The 17,490-nt window shown below is 37.5% G+C and overlaps 1 protein-coding gene across 2 annotated transcripts; it reads right to left on the bottom strand.

The window, feature by feature from the left end:
• Window positions 1–4,164: 4,164 nt before the first annotated feature.
• On the bottom strand, window positions 4,165–13,697 carry LOC143706467 (keratin, type II cytoskeletal 8). Of its 2 annotated transcripts, none has more exons than XM_077198391.1 (10): window positions 13,505–13,697; window positions 7,826–8,106; window positions 6,691–6,899; window positions 6,536–6,596; window positions 6,075–6,170; window positions 5,700–5,864; window positions 5,416–5,541; window positions 5,090–5,310; window positions 4,941–4,984; window positions 4,165–4,807 (listed from the first exon to the last, which is right to left on the bottom strand). In XM_077198391.1, the coding sequence occupies exons 2-10, from the start codon at window positions 8,102–8,104 to the stop codon at window positions 4,548–4,550; spliced, it is 1,461 nt and encodes a 486-aa protein (XP_077054506.1). In that variant the 5' UTR covers window positions 8,105–8,106; window positions 13,505–13,697; the 3' UTR covers window positions 4,165–4,547. The 2 variants fall into 2 exon arrangements, with proteins under 2 accessions (XP_077054506.1, XP_077054507.1); XM_077198392.1 differs by having other exon boundaries at window positions 13,626–13,653.
• Window positions 13,698–17,490: the final 3,793 nt, after the last annotated feature.

Raw genomic sequence — 17,490 nt, 5'->3', positions numbered from 1 at the left:
TTCTGTAAAACCACCCACACAAGTTTGTGTGTTTTTTAGAGCAAAAAATGATCACTCAATAAAACACATATTGCACTGTGATGCACTCGTGTTGCAAAACCTTTTTGGCTTTTGCAGTTGGACTACTGTATTTTACAGTATGCAAGTGCTAAATATACATACATTCCGTAATATTTAGTACAATTTTATACTTGCAGTGTATACAGTATACAATTTATTCACCTTACTACTTCTAAGTTTCAATTACTTTTTTTACGTAATTGCAAACTTTGTTAACTATATTACAATATACTATTTTCTGTAACTGCATGCTAGATGCTATGTTCTCCATTTTTTTATGTATAGTGTCTAATGAATGATCTGTAGTGTTTATATTGTGACTGGCTGTGTGTAAGAAAGCATTATTTGATTTTGAACACATATAAAATGTTTTTGAGGCAATTGTTTGATTTTATCAGAAGAGTCCGATGTTCTCTCAATGTAGTTTGAAGATTTGGTTTTGCAATATGTGACAGAATGAGTGCAGATGTAGGAGGTTTATGGAGAGGTTTGACCAGAGCATCAGCCCTGTAATCTCTTGAGTTTCTGTTGGTATCCTCAAAAAAAGTATCGGCAGGTTGAGGCCTGCACAGAAAGAGAGAGACTGACATAGAGAGAGTGAAAGAAGGAGAGAAGGTTACTTTACAGGAGTAAAATTAAAATAATAATTTGATATATATCAATAAAAGAGAGGCGTGAAAGGTCAAACTAAGAGAAACTAGAACAGATTGCAGCTGTTGATAGCAGAAAGTCAGAGTGAATAATGGATGTGTTGCAAGAGGGGTGTGGGGGAGGGAAGATATGGATCTGGTTAGGTGGGTCTTTTTTAGGTGTGGTAACTCAGGAAAAAGGTTAAACACCAAGGGCCGACATGTGTCAAAAATGTATCACCAAAATCAAGCATTCACTGAACTGCTATGTGTGGTATTCTCTACAAGGGTTCACAATTTTTTTCTTATTTCACCTTTCAGCTCATTATAGCTTTTGTATAACAAACCACAGAAAACAATAACTGCCATAACTGCATTTTATCTCATCGTGTTAATAACTTTTTTTTCATTGGTTGTTGCGTTAAATCTTACCCAGATACAATAGTGCTATTTTCTGATTGGCTATTGTGTAGCCCCTTTCTTTTTTTTTTTTGATTGGCTGATAAGTGGCAGGCTTTTAGTGTACGTCGTAGGCTACGCAGTAGACGATTAAATAACGCAAAATAGGGCTATTGTCAGTTTCTTTAGTTTAATACATCATGGGTGCATACATAGATATACATAATACATAAATATAATCATTTAATAGATTTGTAAAAGTAATTGGTTATCTCTAAAATAATTCAATAGCCTGGTGCTCAAATGATTGTGAAGGATTAGGTTAGTCGGGTCTGAGCGAGTTTTACACCAGTTCATAGGTGTGGAGTCTAAATTCCTTTACGACTGGAAAACCTTAAACGGCAGTGTTTGCTAAAAGGGGAGGAGACACTGTCATAAATGCAGTTATTACCAGGCTACTCACAGAGTTCCAGATATCACATTCACATTTGCTTTAAAATAATCGCCAATATTATTCTGTGCAAAAGCATTTTTTTTTTAGTTAAAAGAGCAAGCAGTTGATTGAATTTCTTGATATAAAATGAACCAGTAATTTTTTCTTATTTCACCTTTCAGCTCATTATAGCTTTTGTATAACAAACCACAGAAAACAATAACTGCCATAACTGCATTTCTCATCGTGTTAATAACTTCTAAATAACTGCACAGCTGGAGTCAATGAGGGTACATGAAACCGAACATATAATAGCTCTGTGCATGTTGTGGCAAGACTAAAGAAATTCAAGTGCAACTTATTGTGACTTGTCCCCACCACAAGGACCATTTATCACCACAAGGGCAGGTTTTATTTATTTATTTATCAATAGCAGCTATTCGGACGCAAATAGTTTTCTAAGCGAAGTTTGAGTTACAATTCTTATCACTCGACGTCAGTGATTTCATGTAGGCTACCGATTCGTACAGGACTAACATCTCCGTGTTTATTATAGAAGTAGGAGTGTGTTTTCTATACGTGGACGTTACAGAAGGTCATGTGCTGTGCGTGCGTCACCTATATGTCTTTTAATTTAGCCTATTATTTGTTGATATGATTTTGATTTATTATTTAAAAAAACATTAAAGTAAACTTCACGAGTTCAGCAGTGGCTGATTATAAATAAGTGAGCAGAGAAATCTAGGCAAATATCTTACTCTTACCTGACATAGCCTATAAAAATGGGCAGTCTTTGCAGTTGCCGCGATTTGGCTCTATTTATTAATTGTATATGTTATTTTTTTTCGTTGGATACCATCCATATCGAAACGAGATTAAAGCATTGCTGAAGATTGGTGCACAAACGGTAGCTCAGGTAGGTCAAAACAGACGAGAAGTGTTAGGATACAACATCAGCATCAGCAATCACAGACATTCTCGTTAGATTTCTCAGAGGACCGTTGTGTTTTCCGAAAAACAGTAGAAGTTTTGCCCTGAAAAACACAAACGTGGCAGATTGGGACGGGATTAAAATCGCAAAAGTAGGCTACGTCTAAACAAATTCAGAGCTCTCAAGTTTTGAAGACAGGCAAGAGTGACAATTCCAGGATATGCTTTTTTTTCATTGGTTGTTGCGTTAAATCTTACCCAGATACAATAGTGCTATTTTCTGATTGGCTATTGTGTAGCCCCTTTCTTTTTTTTTTTGATTGGCTGATAAGTCACATCATGGGTGCATACATAGATATACATAATACATAAATATAATCATTTAATAGATTTGTAAAAGTAATTGGTTATTTCTAAAATAATTCAATAGCCTAGTGCTCAAATGATTGTGAAGGATTAGGTTAGTCGGGTCTGAGCGAGTTTTACACCAGTTCATAGGTGTGGAGTCTAAATTCCTTTACGACTGGAAAACCTTAAACGGCAGTGTTTGCTAAAAGGGGAGGAGACACTGTCATAAATGCAGTTATTACCAGGCTACTCACAGAGTTCCAGATATCACATTCACATTTGCTTTAAAATAATCGCCAATATTATTCCGTGCAAAAGCATTTTTTTATTTGAGTTAAAAGAGCAAGCAGTTGATTGAATTTTCTTGATATAAAATGAACCAGAAATATTTGTAATTTTTTTAACATTATACATTTTCAAGTTAAAAAACCCTTTGTTACTTTTTTTCTGTGCACAATTCTGTTGGTTAAGAATGGAAGTGCCATCAAGGTTGGTTCACCTCCAAATAAGCAAATTCAAAGTAAATTGCTGAACTGGTTGAATTAAAGCTCAAAGAAAGTAGTTTTATTGCGTTGCATCACAGTTTTTTTTTTACCACTTCATTTGTATTCTAGCCTGCTTCATAACTGACTGTCAAGCCAGTGTCACTATGATTTTGCAATGTTCCTGGATCAACATTGTGGCGAGCAGGACGAGGTCGAGGGACGTGAGAGAGGTGGCGTGATTAATGATGGTAGACACCTGAGAGACGCACCGGTCTCGTATCTCTCACGGAGGAGCGGAAGCATAAAGTCTGTGATGGGCTGCTGGCTTATACTTTTGTTTTTGTATTTGTTTATTTATTTTATTAAAAGTGTTGACTGTTCGCTACGTTCCCGCCTCATTCTTCCCGTAACATCTAACCTCATTACAAACATATTTGGTTGATCCTGGAACAACATTCCTGTCTGAATATTTAGTCGTAATCCAAATTCTATCCCTAAACATAACTCTACCCATTGCTTATCACTAAAATCAAAAGGAAATGATAGGTGAATAACACTGATGTAGGAGCACCTGACCCTGCCTGTAAGCCTAAACATGACAGAAACTGTAGCCTAAACTTGTCTCTCAAATCTGATTAATTGATTGATTGATTGATTGATTGATTGATTGATTGATTGATTGATTGATTGATTGATTGATTGATTGGAACAAAGATGTCAATCCAGGAACATCACAATCACCGTCAAGCAGACCCTATAAAGTCATATATTATATGTGAATATATTTTCTTCATATTTTGAACAAAAGTCTATTTCTGCCGCATCAGTGTTAGGCTTTCTAGACTAGAGTACATAAAATTAAGCATAAAGACTTCAAAACTCATAGTTGGAAATGTACTTCTTTATTTTTTACTCCATTCACTTTATTTGAATATAGGCCACAATAGTAATCAGAAAAGTGCACAACGGATGTTTCTCCATTTGTTTTGATGTGCTTAGAGTGACAGACATTAAGTCATTTTTAGTTATATAAAGCAAATTAGAAATAAGAGAATATATGAGTTTATCGTAGGGCCTTAAAAATATACAACATAATTTAATATGATATACTGTATAACTGTAATTCATTTTGATCTGCCACACCTTAAAAACAGATGCTAAACTGGACATGCTAATGGAGCCCAAGGGAGGGGGTGAAGGCCAACCTATACAAATCTGATCCTGGGCTCTGTACACAAGACAATCCTTTCATCTGTTCTTTCGTCATTCAAAAACATCCTCCTCTAGTTTGCCTGCAGACTTATCCATCACTTGCATACTTCCCTCTGTAGCTGCAAGTTTGTTCTCACTGGTGATGATTGTGGTCTTTGTGCTTTTGGTAACAGTGGCAGTGCTGCTGACGAAGCCGCTATTGCTGTCACCCTTAGCAATTGGGACTTCCTTCTTAACCAGGCCTGTGTTATGAACATCTTTCCTAGCACTTTGGGATGAGAAGTGGTTGCTTCCAATGTCGTAGTTCAATGCTAAGAAAAAAGGACATTAAACAGTCACAAATGCTGTTCAAATGCAGCGTCTTACATATGTGGGTAGCTGATGTGAAATACTTCTAAAAGCGTGTATATTAAAAAAATACTTTATGTGCCTAAAGAAACTCACAGTTTGGTTTAGAGATGGAGAAAGTCTGGAATGAACCATACATTCTGTGAAGGAACACACAAAAAGTACATGACGTCCATAGGAGTCCATTGTGATTCACTAAAGTTTCATAGTATTAAACAAGCACTGATGTCTCAAGCTTCACCCACCTGCTCTCTTCTCCTTCCAGGAGTTTCCGATAGGTGGCGATCTCAATGTCCAGAGCTAGTTTGATGTTCATCAATGATTGGTATTCGCGCACCTGTCGGGCCATATCCTGTTTAGCTCTCAGAAGAGCTGCTTCCAGCTCCTGCAGACGGAGTTTTGCATCTTTCACAGCTAGTTCACCACGTTCTTCTGCCTCTTTGATCTGCACCTCATGGTTTGAATGCTAAAATAAGAGGAGACAAAATATTACATCCTTACCCCCACCCTCTGGCACATAAAACTTGTGATCAACTGGGATTAATTGAGATCATCTTAATAGAGTTCTTACCTGTCCCTTAATAAGTTCCATCTCAGAGTGTATACGTGCAATTATTCGGTTGTACTCTGTGATTTCTGCCTTTGTGCTTTTCAGGTCGTCTCCATGTTTGGATGCTGTCAACTGCATTTCTTCATACTAACATTGTGTAGGACACATGAACATTCATGTACAGACACATACACAAAAAATACATCATATTTAGAAAAGCTCATATTACAATGCAATAAAATAAGCATGTTTAAAAATGTGTGATTTGTGACATGCACACACACAATGCAAGAATGTTAACTCACCTTCTGTTGGTACCAGCTCTCTGCTTCAGCACGAGTGCGACTGGCAATGTCCTCATACTGAGCACGGACTTCAGCCACAATGGAGTCCATGTCCAGGTTTCTGCTGTTGTCCATCTCCACCACAACTGACGTGTCCTTGATCTGAGACTGGAGCTCACGCAATTCCTATAAACATGGAACAAGAACTACTGAAAACATTCTGAATCTTGTTTATGCATCCATTTACCACTATTTTTGAAGGTTTGCATTGCTTACACTCAATAAGTTTTATAAGCTCTTATGATTTATGTTTTACTATCAGTTAACTTAATACATTCTATCGGCAAAGTGAATATGTGACTGTAGGTAATTAGAAATGTGAAGGATGAATGTTACCGCCTCGTAAATCTGCCAAAGGAAGTTGATCTGATTTGTTAGGCTATCCAATTGGCTTTCCAGCTCCACTTTATTCAGGTATGCACCATCAGCCTCCTAACATAAACATAAAACAGTACAAAATATATTTATAATAATAGAATTATGGTTTTTATAATTAGTTGTCAAGTTTTTATGGCCAGGTTTCACAGACAGGGCTTAGATTAAGCCAGTATTAAGCCTTAGTTCAATTAGGGCATTAAAGTAGCTTTTATAAGTGTGCCTTTGAAAAAAAACATTACTGGTGTGCATCTTGAGACAAAACAATGGCACTGACATATTTTAAGATTTGTCACTGTAAGTTGCTTTCAGTTAAAACAGCTCAAACATGCATTTTAGTCTGGTACTAGCTTAAAACTTGTCTGTGAAACCGGGGGGTAAAAGTATTTGATCTGTGTGCACTTATTTTGTGCTTACTGTACCTTTTTAAGCAGCACAAATTCATTGTCAAAATCATTCCGTTTGTTAATTTCATCTTCATACCTGAGAAGAAATGTACAAAGTTTGTGGGGAAGGTCCTTCAACTCTTTAATGTACAAACATGCTAGATTTGTGCAGATGTTTCCAATGCTCTCACTTGATCTTGAAGTCTTCTACCAGGCTGGTCATGTCCTGCAGTCCAGACTCCAGACGCAGCTTCTCATTCCCCATAACATCCAGCTGTCTGCGTAGGTTAGCAATGTAGCTCTCAAACATAATATCAATGCTGGATTGGCGGCTAGTCTGTTCCTGTAGGAGACTCCACTTAGTCTCCAGCATCTTGTTCTGCTGTTCCAGGAACCGCACCTGGGGAAAGACAAGAAGAGAGTGAAAAAGAGAGAGAGAATTTTTTTTTTAAAGGTTAGGTTTTAATTTTTATATCCCATAACTATCAGAACTGTTTTATGGAGTCTCTATCCTCTAAAGGTGTTTCCTCAGCTGAACAATTGTAATGTTAAACAACAGTAAAATCCATTAAACACACTGTGCTTCCCTGTACAGCCTTGTTTTAACGTTTGTCAAAAAATAAATGTGCCATTATTTTTACTTAGGTCTGTGTATAAGGATATATTTTTAGATACTGTAACTGGTCATTATTTAAGAAAAATATATTTGTTTAGCAATAAAATGTAAATAAGATGAAATTAAATAGTCATGCAGAGTTTCAAATGAAATGTTAAATGCAGCCTAAGTGCAAATGTCTCTCTGTCCTTTATTGTCCAGATTACGTGAGTTCAAAGATGTGTGCACAGATAGGTGTTTGTGTGTGTGTGTGTGTGTGTGTGTGTGTGTGTGTGTGTGTGTGTGTGTGTGTGTGTGTGTGTGTGTGTGTGTGTGTGTGTGTGTGTGTGTGTGTGTGTGTGTGTGTGTGTGTGTGTGTGTGTGTGTGTGTGTGTGTGTGTGTGTGTTTGTGTGGGTGTTCAGGAAAGGAATGTATAAGGGAGTGGCCGTTGCACCTGATAGTAAACTGATACTGCCCCAAAAAACGACAAAGGTGTGTTTATGGCAGAGAATGGACATTGCCCCTTCAGGTAAGTCAGTGAAGTGGGGGTCCTGATAAAATATGACACTGATAGGACTGGACCTACTGTTACTGACCTATTATTACAACCACATACTTCCTCACACCAGCATATGAACCACACACATGCACATGCATTCGGTTAGAAGTGAAAATATAAAAGGTCCAGGCAAAAAGTTAAAATGAAGACAAGATAAAGGAAGTAACTTACTTTATCAATAAATGAAGCAAAACGGTTGTTGAGCGTCTTGATTTGCTCTTTCTCGTCAGTCCTAATGGCTTGGATGTTTGAGTCAATCTCCAGGTTCAGAGGTGCCAGAAGACTTTCATTGACCTTTACAGCTGTAATTGGAGGGCAGAGAACAGGACTGGAGCCCCAACCTTCCCTCGAAACCATCCCTGAACGGGTGAGAGGGGTGCGCCTGTTGCTCCTCACACCCGCTGAGGAGTGACTGCTGAAAGACCTCGCGGTTTTCTGCGTGCTCAGCATCTCTGGACAATACAGAAATCAGAGTTGGAGAGGACAGAGAGTTGAGGGGTCGGAGTGGTGGGATGACAGACGTGCCCTCAAACTCTTATATGGAGTGCAGGGAGTGGCTCAAGACCAGCTTATTGGTCAAAAAACTATTTTCAAGATATGTATGGAGAGTTATGGGGTTGAACGTCAAAAGGACAATCCTACAGTTATAGATTAACTGTTTCACTTAGATCCCTGAGCAAAGGGGAAATGCTTCGAATACTCAAAAACTTTTTTTTTTTTTTTGTGATATCTGAATATGCTAGAGACACCATGAAGCAAATCTATACTTTTACTTTGCACCCTTAATTGACATGAGAGCACAGAAAGTAGATCCAGGATCAGCCAATCAGAGAAAAAGAATCGAAGACCAGTCAAAAATATTATTTCAATTATTAAGAATCAAAAAACCTATAACTACACAAAATAAAGTGTATATAATTTCACAAGTGCATAACCATATGAGTGTTCACGTATGATATTTGACAGCTTTACTTCTATATCCTTAGAATGGATCATTAATTGCTGACTTGAGTCTGTCCCCACTATCAACAAATACAAAAATAATTACCCTTTAAACTCATTATAAAAACAAGTCTGATTTCCCCTCGTAGCCTCCTCCATACAAACACTACATTGGTTGGTTGTATGTTGTACTTTTCCGGAGGCAAAAGCCATAATGGGTTGATCCCTCCAACTTGTTGTAAAGATAACAGTCCAAGACTTTCAACTGCTGCATATTTCTGGCTAAGTTACAGTCTAACTTCAATCTAACTGTAGCCAACCCTTTAACTGCGACCTCCACAACATAGTATAGGCCTATAGTATAGTATAAAATGAGTACCTAATGGAATGACATATATTCATATAATGCTATGAAGAATCTAATATGTTCTTGTGAACTTACAGAAAAAGCATTCTGATTTTTTTCTAGATCTCTAAATTATGAATCAGCAGGAAAGACACGATTATGGTCCCTGGATAATAGCGCCTATTAAAGGGAGTGTCCACACAAAAATGAAAAGTCTGTTATTATTTATTCACCCTCATCACGTTTCAAACCTTTATGACTTTTTTTCTTCTTCTGCCCAACATAAAAGAAGATATTTTGATTAGGGATATGACCATTTTGGCTGATACCGATAACCAATATTGGCCGATAAATCTAAATTTCTAAATAATTTTTGAGAGCCTGATTACAAAAACAAAAGTCTCACCATGAAAAGCCAAGATACAAACACAATTATAATGTTCTCATAATAAAGTATGTAGCCGATATGACAGACTTGCACTGCACATGTTGCACTTTAACTGGATTTTCCTTTTGGAGGTGATTTTCCATCATATTTCAAGCAATTTAAAAGCATCATGTTGAACAGTGCACATCTGAAAATTCTCAGCTGATGGAAATAATCCATTATTTATCAGCTTTAATTTATCGGCAAAATTTTCTTGTCGAGACGATAACGATAACATTACAAATGAACATATTTCGGCCGATACCGATAATGTGGCCGATATATCCTGCATCCCTAATTTGAAAGAATCTTGGTAACCAAGGAGTGTTTGTTCCTATAGAATTCCATCATATAGACAATGAAAGTTAATGGGAACTGAAACGGTTTGGTTACCAGCATTCTTTAAAATATCGTCTTTTGTGTTCAGCAGAAGAAAGAAATGCATAAACATTTGCAACAACATGAGAGTGAGTAAACGATGACAAAGTAGATAGACTTTCCCTTTAAATATAACAGCTTCCCAAATTTCTACCAACCCACACCCCTTATTCTACTAACCCTAACAGTCTACTAATACTCAACTAATACTCCAATAAGAGTTAGTTGACATAGGTAAGTGTTATTTATTGTCAACAGAATGTCTAAAGGGCACCATCAAAATAAATTATACCTATAAGTTATGGCCTTTAAGGCAATATTTGATATTTATATTCATTATGTATGTGTATCATGTTCGTGTTGTTGCTGAGTGTAATTTATAGGGGAGAAGTCTATGTACTTTTGTCATAAAAATGTCTAAATATTTTGTTCCCCTTTTTCATGAAGGTCACATGCCACTGAAGACACATTTCAGTTCTCCTCTGCTAATGCAGGTTAATGCAGACTAAAGGCAGTTGATTAAAAAAAGTTTATTTTTACTGTCTTTTCTTTATAGGTGAGAGAAAACTTACAGCACTGAGTGATTGTGAGCGGCTTGTCATGACATTAGAAAAACGGTTAATATCGTCCGCTTGCCGTGAAGACAGACAGTAGTAGACGTGGCACTCGTTTGTAAGATTAGATATAAAGTGTAATGACTGTTACTTTTGCTAGCAAGGAGGATTCTCTCCTACAGACTCTGTAGGAACTAGAGCTGAACTCAACAAACAACTTGTATGCAAACTGTATGTGATAAGATGTGACAGTCTAGACATATGATACACAAAATAAGAAATGATTGAACAAATATTGCATTTTACTGGAATATTGCAAGTTATTGGCAGCACAATGCAAGACTATGCCTTCCAGCATTCTAGCACTTATTGCCAAATTAACAACAGTCACAACAGTCTACAGAGAAAAATGGAGAGAAAACATTATATATAAACTTGAGCTATACCAATATATAGGCTACATTATTGATCAAAAGTGTGGAGTAGGTAAGATTTGTTTTAATGTTTTCAAAAAAGTCTCTTATGCTCACCAAGGCTCCATTCAACTAATCAAAAATGTTATAAAACAATAATATTAATTTAAAATACCTGTTTTCTATTTGAAGATATTTTCAAATTTAATATACTCCCGTGATGGCAAAACTGAATATGCACATCAAAATTTAAAAAAGATATAAATCGAAACGCCCCCTGGAATTAATGATTAAACATGATTACACAAAAATCAATAAACGAAGTACAACTTAACTGCATATCTATTATCTGGAAGACGCCATAAAGAAGTAAATATTGTAGTTCTGATATATCAGTCTCAGCCTCAGTCTCAGCAAATACACACACAGACACAGAGTGTAAAAACTAATATATTATTAAAATTATAACATGAATAAATGGGTCTGAGTGAGAAGAGTGGTGACTTATTTTATTAATCTACAATATACTAATGAATTATTTATGAATAATATAGTTACATTAATAATTGTTAGTAAATTCATTGTGCTCCTAAATAAACCACAGAGGAGAGTATTACATTTAGTAAAATGGGGATGGTCACGACACAGAGTAACAATAAACACACAATTTTCCTTGGGGGCTTTCTACTATTTCGTGTTAATTCTAATGACTGCTGGAAGTCGTGTCAATCACTTATATGACCACAAACAAGCCCAAACCCGCAGCTAGCCATTGGTGACCTGCTGTTGCTGGCTTGAGGTATGAGTTTTCAGCAGTATAATTCTGGTTGTATCTACTCTTCATGCACTGTCTGTATTTCTGTAATATAAAAAAGAGCGTGCTGTCCTGAAGGCAAAAACAGGTGGCTGTCTTTAAAACAGATCTTTAAAAAGGAGAATTGCACCACAACTGGTGTTCCCTTCTAAGGCACCAGGGGGGTAAATCTATGACAACACTAATAAGAAATAATTGGCTCATGAGTGACAAGCTGTGAAGGCAGGCATAACATCTGTTTGCTTTTGGATAAATGTTTCACCAAAGGAGAAAGCCTTCTTTGTAAGTACTAGGTGCTGAACTAAAGGAGGGAGCTGTTTTACATAAACAGTACTCTGGTAGGTTTTAGTGAAGACAATGAGGAGTTGGGTTAATGTAATAGACAAAGACAAGCAATCTGAAAATATGTAATGGATGACTGCAACATGTTGCATTGCAAGCATTAGCAGAGTAAAATGTTGAATAGAATTAATTGCTCTGAAGATGGATACAAGTGTGCTTTGACCCAGTGAATGATGAGAGAAAAACTGAGAGATGTAGTGGAAAAGAAGCTAATCAAAAACATGTGCTAGCGGTAAACTAACGACATGCTAGTAAGTCTGTTTTGTGATTCCTCAGTAATGTGGCGGATTTGAGCACTCCCTAGTGCCTGAGTTTGGCATTGCATTTTTTCTACAGACCACTAACAGAATATTGACAGTTTAAGGACTTTTGGTTTAAACCAAGGAGTTTAGATTTAGCTGGTTAGCAAGGGCTAAATAATAATTTTAGATGGATATTATGCTATTCTGTATTACACAACTTTCTCCATTGACAGCCATTCAAAAGTAAGTGTATTAGACTTAACAAAAACTATTTTTGAAAGCAACAAAATTCCATGACTTTACAGAAGAGGGGAGGTTTTGGTCTGTGTGCACTCTTTCGGTGCCATTCAGTGTTGCCAGGACGTAATTTTCCTGTAGCTTCACCCTCTTTTGCCTTTTCTCACCAACTGAATTAAGCCAATCATAAAAATGATTTCTTAATCTGCTGAGAAAATTAATTTAAATGTAGCATGTTGCAGGGTGTGTCTGTTCTACTAATCCATCATAACATCTGACCTCACCCGAACCAATCACACATCTCACAGCTTTCTATCTTTGCTTTAGTCTACAGACACAGAAAACAAGATTGTCAAGTAAAAATCTAAACATTTATATACTAAGTTGAAATAAAATATTCACTTTTGATTGTGTATGTATGATGTTTCTGAGTGCAGATTTAAAATTTTTATCAAACTACAGCATTTTTTCTTATGCAAAAAGAGATAATGTTTAGCCTATAATTAGCATTAACATATAGGTGATCATGCCACATATTCCATCTACAAAGAGTCATCATACTCTGCCCTAATCATTAAGGTCGCCATTGTTGTGTATATTTCTGACTGCTAGTTTCATGAAAGAACCTTTGTCTTTACTTTCTCATTGTACTCCCTTATAAACTACTGTTAAAAAGTTTTTTTTTAAAAAAGGAAGTATCTTATTCTCACCTATACTGCATCTATCTGATTTAAACTACAGAAAAAAAGTAATATTGTGAAATATTACAACTTGAATTAAATGTTTTTTTATTTTAATGAATTTTAAAAGTGTAATGTATCCCTGTGATGGCAAAGCTGAATTTTACTCCAGTCTTCAGTGTCACATGATCCTTCAAAAATCATTGTAAGATGCTGATTCAGTCCTGATCAACACAGTTATTGGAACTGCCCTTCGTCACAAACTGTGGCGTGTGAATGCTCAAGAAACATTTCTTATTATTATCTACATTGAGAACAGTTGTGGTGCTTGATATTTTTGAAGAAGCCATTGTCAAGACCTTTTATGACCCTATATATTTAAAAATATATATATTTAGAAACAATTTATTTATATATTATGTATATTTACTGTCACAATGTAATAAATAAAAGTAACAATTAAATAAAATCTTACCGATTCCCAAACTTTTGATCAGTGGGTGTAGCTAGCAAAAACACATTCTACACATGTACATTGCTGGTTTGGTGGTGAGTAAGAAAAGGAAAAAAGATTTCTGATTCCAGTTTCCCCTTACTGAAGGATTCAGCTTTTCCTTTCCTTGTTCTTTTCATTGTTCTTTTTTATTTTCACTTTCCTGAGTATGTCCGAGTTGCAGATAATGAGCGGGTAAAGCAGAGGGTGACTGTGGAAACATGAATATGAAAAACACAAACACAAAGAGTAATAAAAAGTTGATTTTAATATGATCTGCCAAGGACTTTCATTTCGTTCTTGCTACATCCCGTCCAGCCAATTGCATGCAGTTTCATCTGGAAATGGGTGCAACTGAACTAAAAATGTGATTCCACCCTTTTCAAAGCAAACACATTAAAATGTGTCAAAAAAGGGCAGGCTATCAGTTTCATAAATGCAATGAATGTAAATCTGAGCCGGTTGGTTAATTAATAAGCCTAAAACATTGCATTCATGTAACTGAGAAATAAAGCATGCACGTTTGTGGGTGACAGAAATAAATGAAGAAAACGAGTTTAGGAGTGGGGGTGGTCACATGTTGTAAAAGGGGGCAGGGTGGTGAAATTCCTTCACTCTGGAGTGTGACTCACTCTCCCTCTATTTTCCTGCTTTTCCTCTAAATTTCCTTTCCTTTTTCTGTGGCTGCCAACTTTTCATTAGACTCTTCATTTGTAAACCATGATGGCTTGTCTGTGCTCTGCAGATCTTATCAACACAAGGAGGATCTTTGTTCAGACATGTGACATCCATTAAGCTACTGACTGGAAAGAATTAAATAATGAAGTGAGAAAAGACTGTAAAAAGATTTTCTTATGATCAGCGCTCTATCCTCCTGATTTAAGTGATGTATCTCAATGTGACTATTGTTGATGTGCACAGCGCATTGGTGATGTAGCCACAAAAAAGGAAATGAAACTGTTGCTAGGAAACAACAAAACACACACATAAGGTTGCCATGTGTATGATTGAAACAAACAATCAGTTTGATCCTTCAAGGTCTTGAATGCGACAATGTATTTCCATGTATATAAAGCAAAAGCTATCGCTGGAGAGCATGCAGGGGACTTAAAGCATGAAGTAGAGAAGAAAGAAGAGAGGGTTGAACAAACCATGCACTTTTCCCCTGCAGGGCAGTTTGTGATTTGTATTCAGAGCTCTCGGAAATCATGGGATGGATGACTCATCTGGTAACCAAAGCTCTCTGGAATCTATAGACATCCCATCCAAACAAAGACACTGCAGATTGCACTTTTGACAAAGAAATTACTATAGACACAGACAAGATGCAGTTAGCATTCTGATCCAAGTCAAAGAAACTTTCCATGAAATCAATGAATTCAGTCTGCTGCCTGTTACACATCACAGGTAGGCTATTTTAAGCTGCACATGCAAACGTTATATCGTAATCGAAAACGATTTGTTCCTTGACGTTAAAAGTTTGTAGCCATTTACAAACATTGTGTGAGTACAAAAAAAATAATTTAATACAAGTACTGCTGAGATCACTGAACTCAAGAAAACAGATACAAGTTTGGATAAGCATGTTAACCTTTAAATGCATTAATGTTTCGCCAATCAATATTACATATTCGGGTCTTTAGTGACCCGGAAATCTAACATGGATGGATCTCTAAGATCTCTTAGTATATTATACTCAGTAAAACTCTCCTGATATTTTAATATCAATTACATATTTTATTACAATAAAGCATATTTCGTAAATTTTTGGAACTCTGAAAGATTCAATTTGAGCAGATGGTTTTTACCATCACCACTGTCCTCGGCAGAGCTCATTTTCCAGTACATTCAGCATCTGGCTCATATTCGCAATCTCAACCATATTCTCAAAATTATCCTTGTCAATGTCTTCAAAATCTAAATTTTGATCACTCACAGCTTCTTTACCAGAGCCACCATCAAGTGCAAGATTCCATACAGTACTTACACTGCTGTAGCCTAAATCACTGAGCCATTTCAAGTTTTGCTGACTTATGTATTCTTTTGTTTTATGCCTGCAGTAATTATGAGTGAAACATCACGTCATTATTGTGTATCAGACATTGCCACCTTGAGGAATAAATATTAATTGGACTTGAGTCATCAGAGATTCAACTTTTGTTGCACAGAAAAAAATACTTACCTACCTTGGGTCGCTAGCGACCCTGTACACTTTGTACAAAAATGTAATTAGAAAACAGACATTCCTTAATCATTCAATTTTTTCTTAAAAGAAAGAAAGAAAAAAATATCATCTTTCAAAAATGCTTTTTGAAAACTCCTCATGTTTCTTTTATCTCCTGGGTGTGTTAGGCCTCTGGGTGTCTTGTTCTTTGGATCACAGGCATTTCAAAGCAACATCTTCATCACAACAATTAGCTGTGTTGTTGTTTTTTGTCCTTCTCGAATTTAAAATCCATAAAATAAAGGTCAGTGTTGTGGTCTAATGTTGTTTTGAGGGTGAGTAAATTATGACAATTTTGGGTGAACTATCCTTTTAAGAACGTCTCGGTTACGTATGTAACCCTAGTTCCCTGATAGGGAACGAGACGCTGCGTCAAACGCTGCGGGAACGCCCCTGCGTTGTGCGTCATGAAGCACGTATGGAATCAGCCCAATGGAGAGATGAAACGTCATAGGCGGGTGACGTCATCGACCAGGAAACTATAAAGCACCCCAAAAACACAAGCGCATTAGCTTCTGATAGGCTTGAAGGAAGCGCTAACGGGAGTGCCGGGAGTATGGCGGAGCGACGCAGCGTCTCGTTCCCTATCAGGGAACTAGGGTTACATACGTAACCGAGACGTTCCCTTTCAAGGGAACTTCGAGCTGCGTCAAACGCTGCGGGAACGCGAATACCCACGTCGCCATAGGACCAAATGACCGTCATGTGAGACTAGCGCACAGAGGACGAGAGCACCTGTGCCCCAGGGGTAGAGCTTAAGTCTAGGTCATAGAACTTAATAAAAGTATGCGGTGAAGACCATCCAGCCGCATCACAAACATCACTCAGGGAAACCCCCGACAAAAGAGCTTTAGAAGCAGCCATACTCCTGGTAGAGTGAGCTCGGACAACCAAAGGTGAAGGCTGGCCAGCCGACTCATAAGCAAGTGAGATAGCCTCAACCACCCACTTGCTCATTCTCTGTTTAGACGCCGGACACCCTTTCCTGGGTGGCCCGAAACATACAAAAAGTTGTTCTGATTTCCTCCACAGGGCAGCTCTGTGGACATAAGCGTCTAATGCCCTAACAGGGCAGAGTGAATTAAGTTTCTCCTGGTCCGATGACATAAATGGAGGAGGACAGAAAGCCTGCAGAACCGTAGGTCTAACAATATTAGTAGGAACCTTAGGAACGTAACCTGGTCTAGGATGCAGAAAAGCTTTAACCATGCCAGGTGCAAATTCCAGGCACGAGGGTGAAACCGACAGAGCCTGCAAATCTCCGATTCTTTTTAGTGAAGAGATAGCAAGCAAAAAGATAGTCTTAAAAGTGAGAAACTTCTCGGGAACTTCTTCGATAGGTTCAAAAGGAGCTAGGGAAAGACCTTCTAATACAATGGCCAGATCCCAAGTCGGCACCCTCGTACGAACTGCTGGCCTCAGCCTCAAAGTGCCACGGAGGAAACGAGTTATAAGCGGGTGTCTCCCAAGAGAAACTCCACTGAAAGGGACGTGGTAAGCAGCTAGTGCCGCCACATACACCTTTAGTGTGGAGGGGGATAACCCTGTGGAGAAGCGCTCCTGCAGGAATTCCAGCACTGCACCCACTGGGCAGTTAACTGGGTCCTGCAGGTGTTCTCCACACCAAGAAGTGAAAAGTTTCCACTTCAAGGCATAAAGCTTCCTCGTGGATGGAGCTCTGGAGTTAAGAATGGTCTCAACAACCTCGGTTGAGAGACCGGAGTCTATGAGCTGGGCCCCCTCA

The sequence above is a fragment of the Siphateles boraxobius genome, unplaced genomic scaffold (assembly GCF_051911475.1).
Source record: "Siphateles boraxobius isolate OS27281-9 unplaced genomic scaffold, OSU_SipBor_1 41, whole genome shotgun sequence".
NCBI lineage: Eukaryota > Metazoa > Chordata > Actinopteri > Cypriniformes > Leuciscidae > Siphateles > Siphateles boraxobius.
Note: the sequence above shows the minus strand (reverse complement) of the source record. Positions and strands in the feature narration are given on the sequence as shown.

Coding starts and splice junctions, on each gene's coding strand:
- LOC143706467 (XM_077198391.1), bottom strand. CDS start 8,104: ATGCTGAGCACGCAGAAAACCGCGAGGTCTTTCAGCAGTCACTCCTCA. Junction 6,597..6,690: donor GTAGAAGACTTCAAGATCAA/GTGAGAGCATTG, acceptor ATTTCTTCTCAG/GTATGAAGATGAAATTAACA. Junction 5,865..6,074: donor TTTGGCAGATTTACGAGGCG/GTAACATTCATC, acceptor CCATGTTTATAG/GAATTGCGTGAGCTCCAGTC.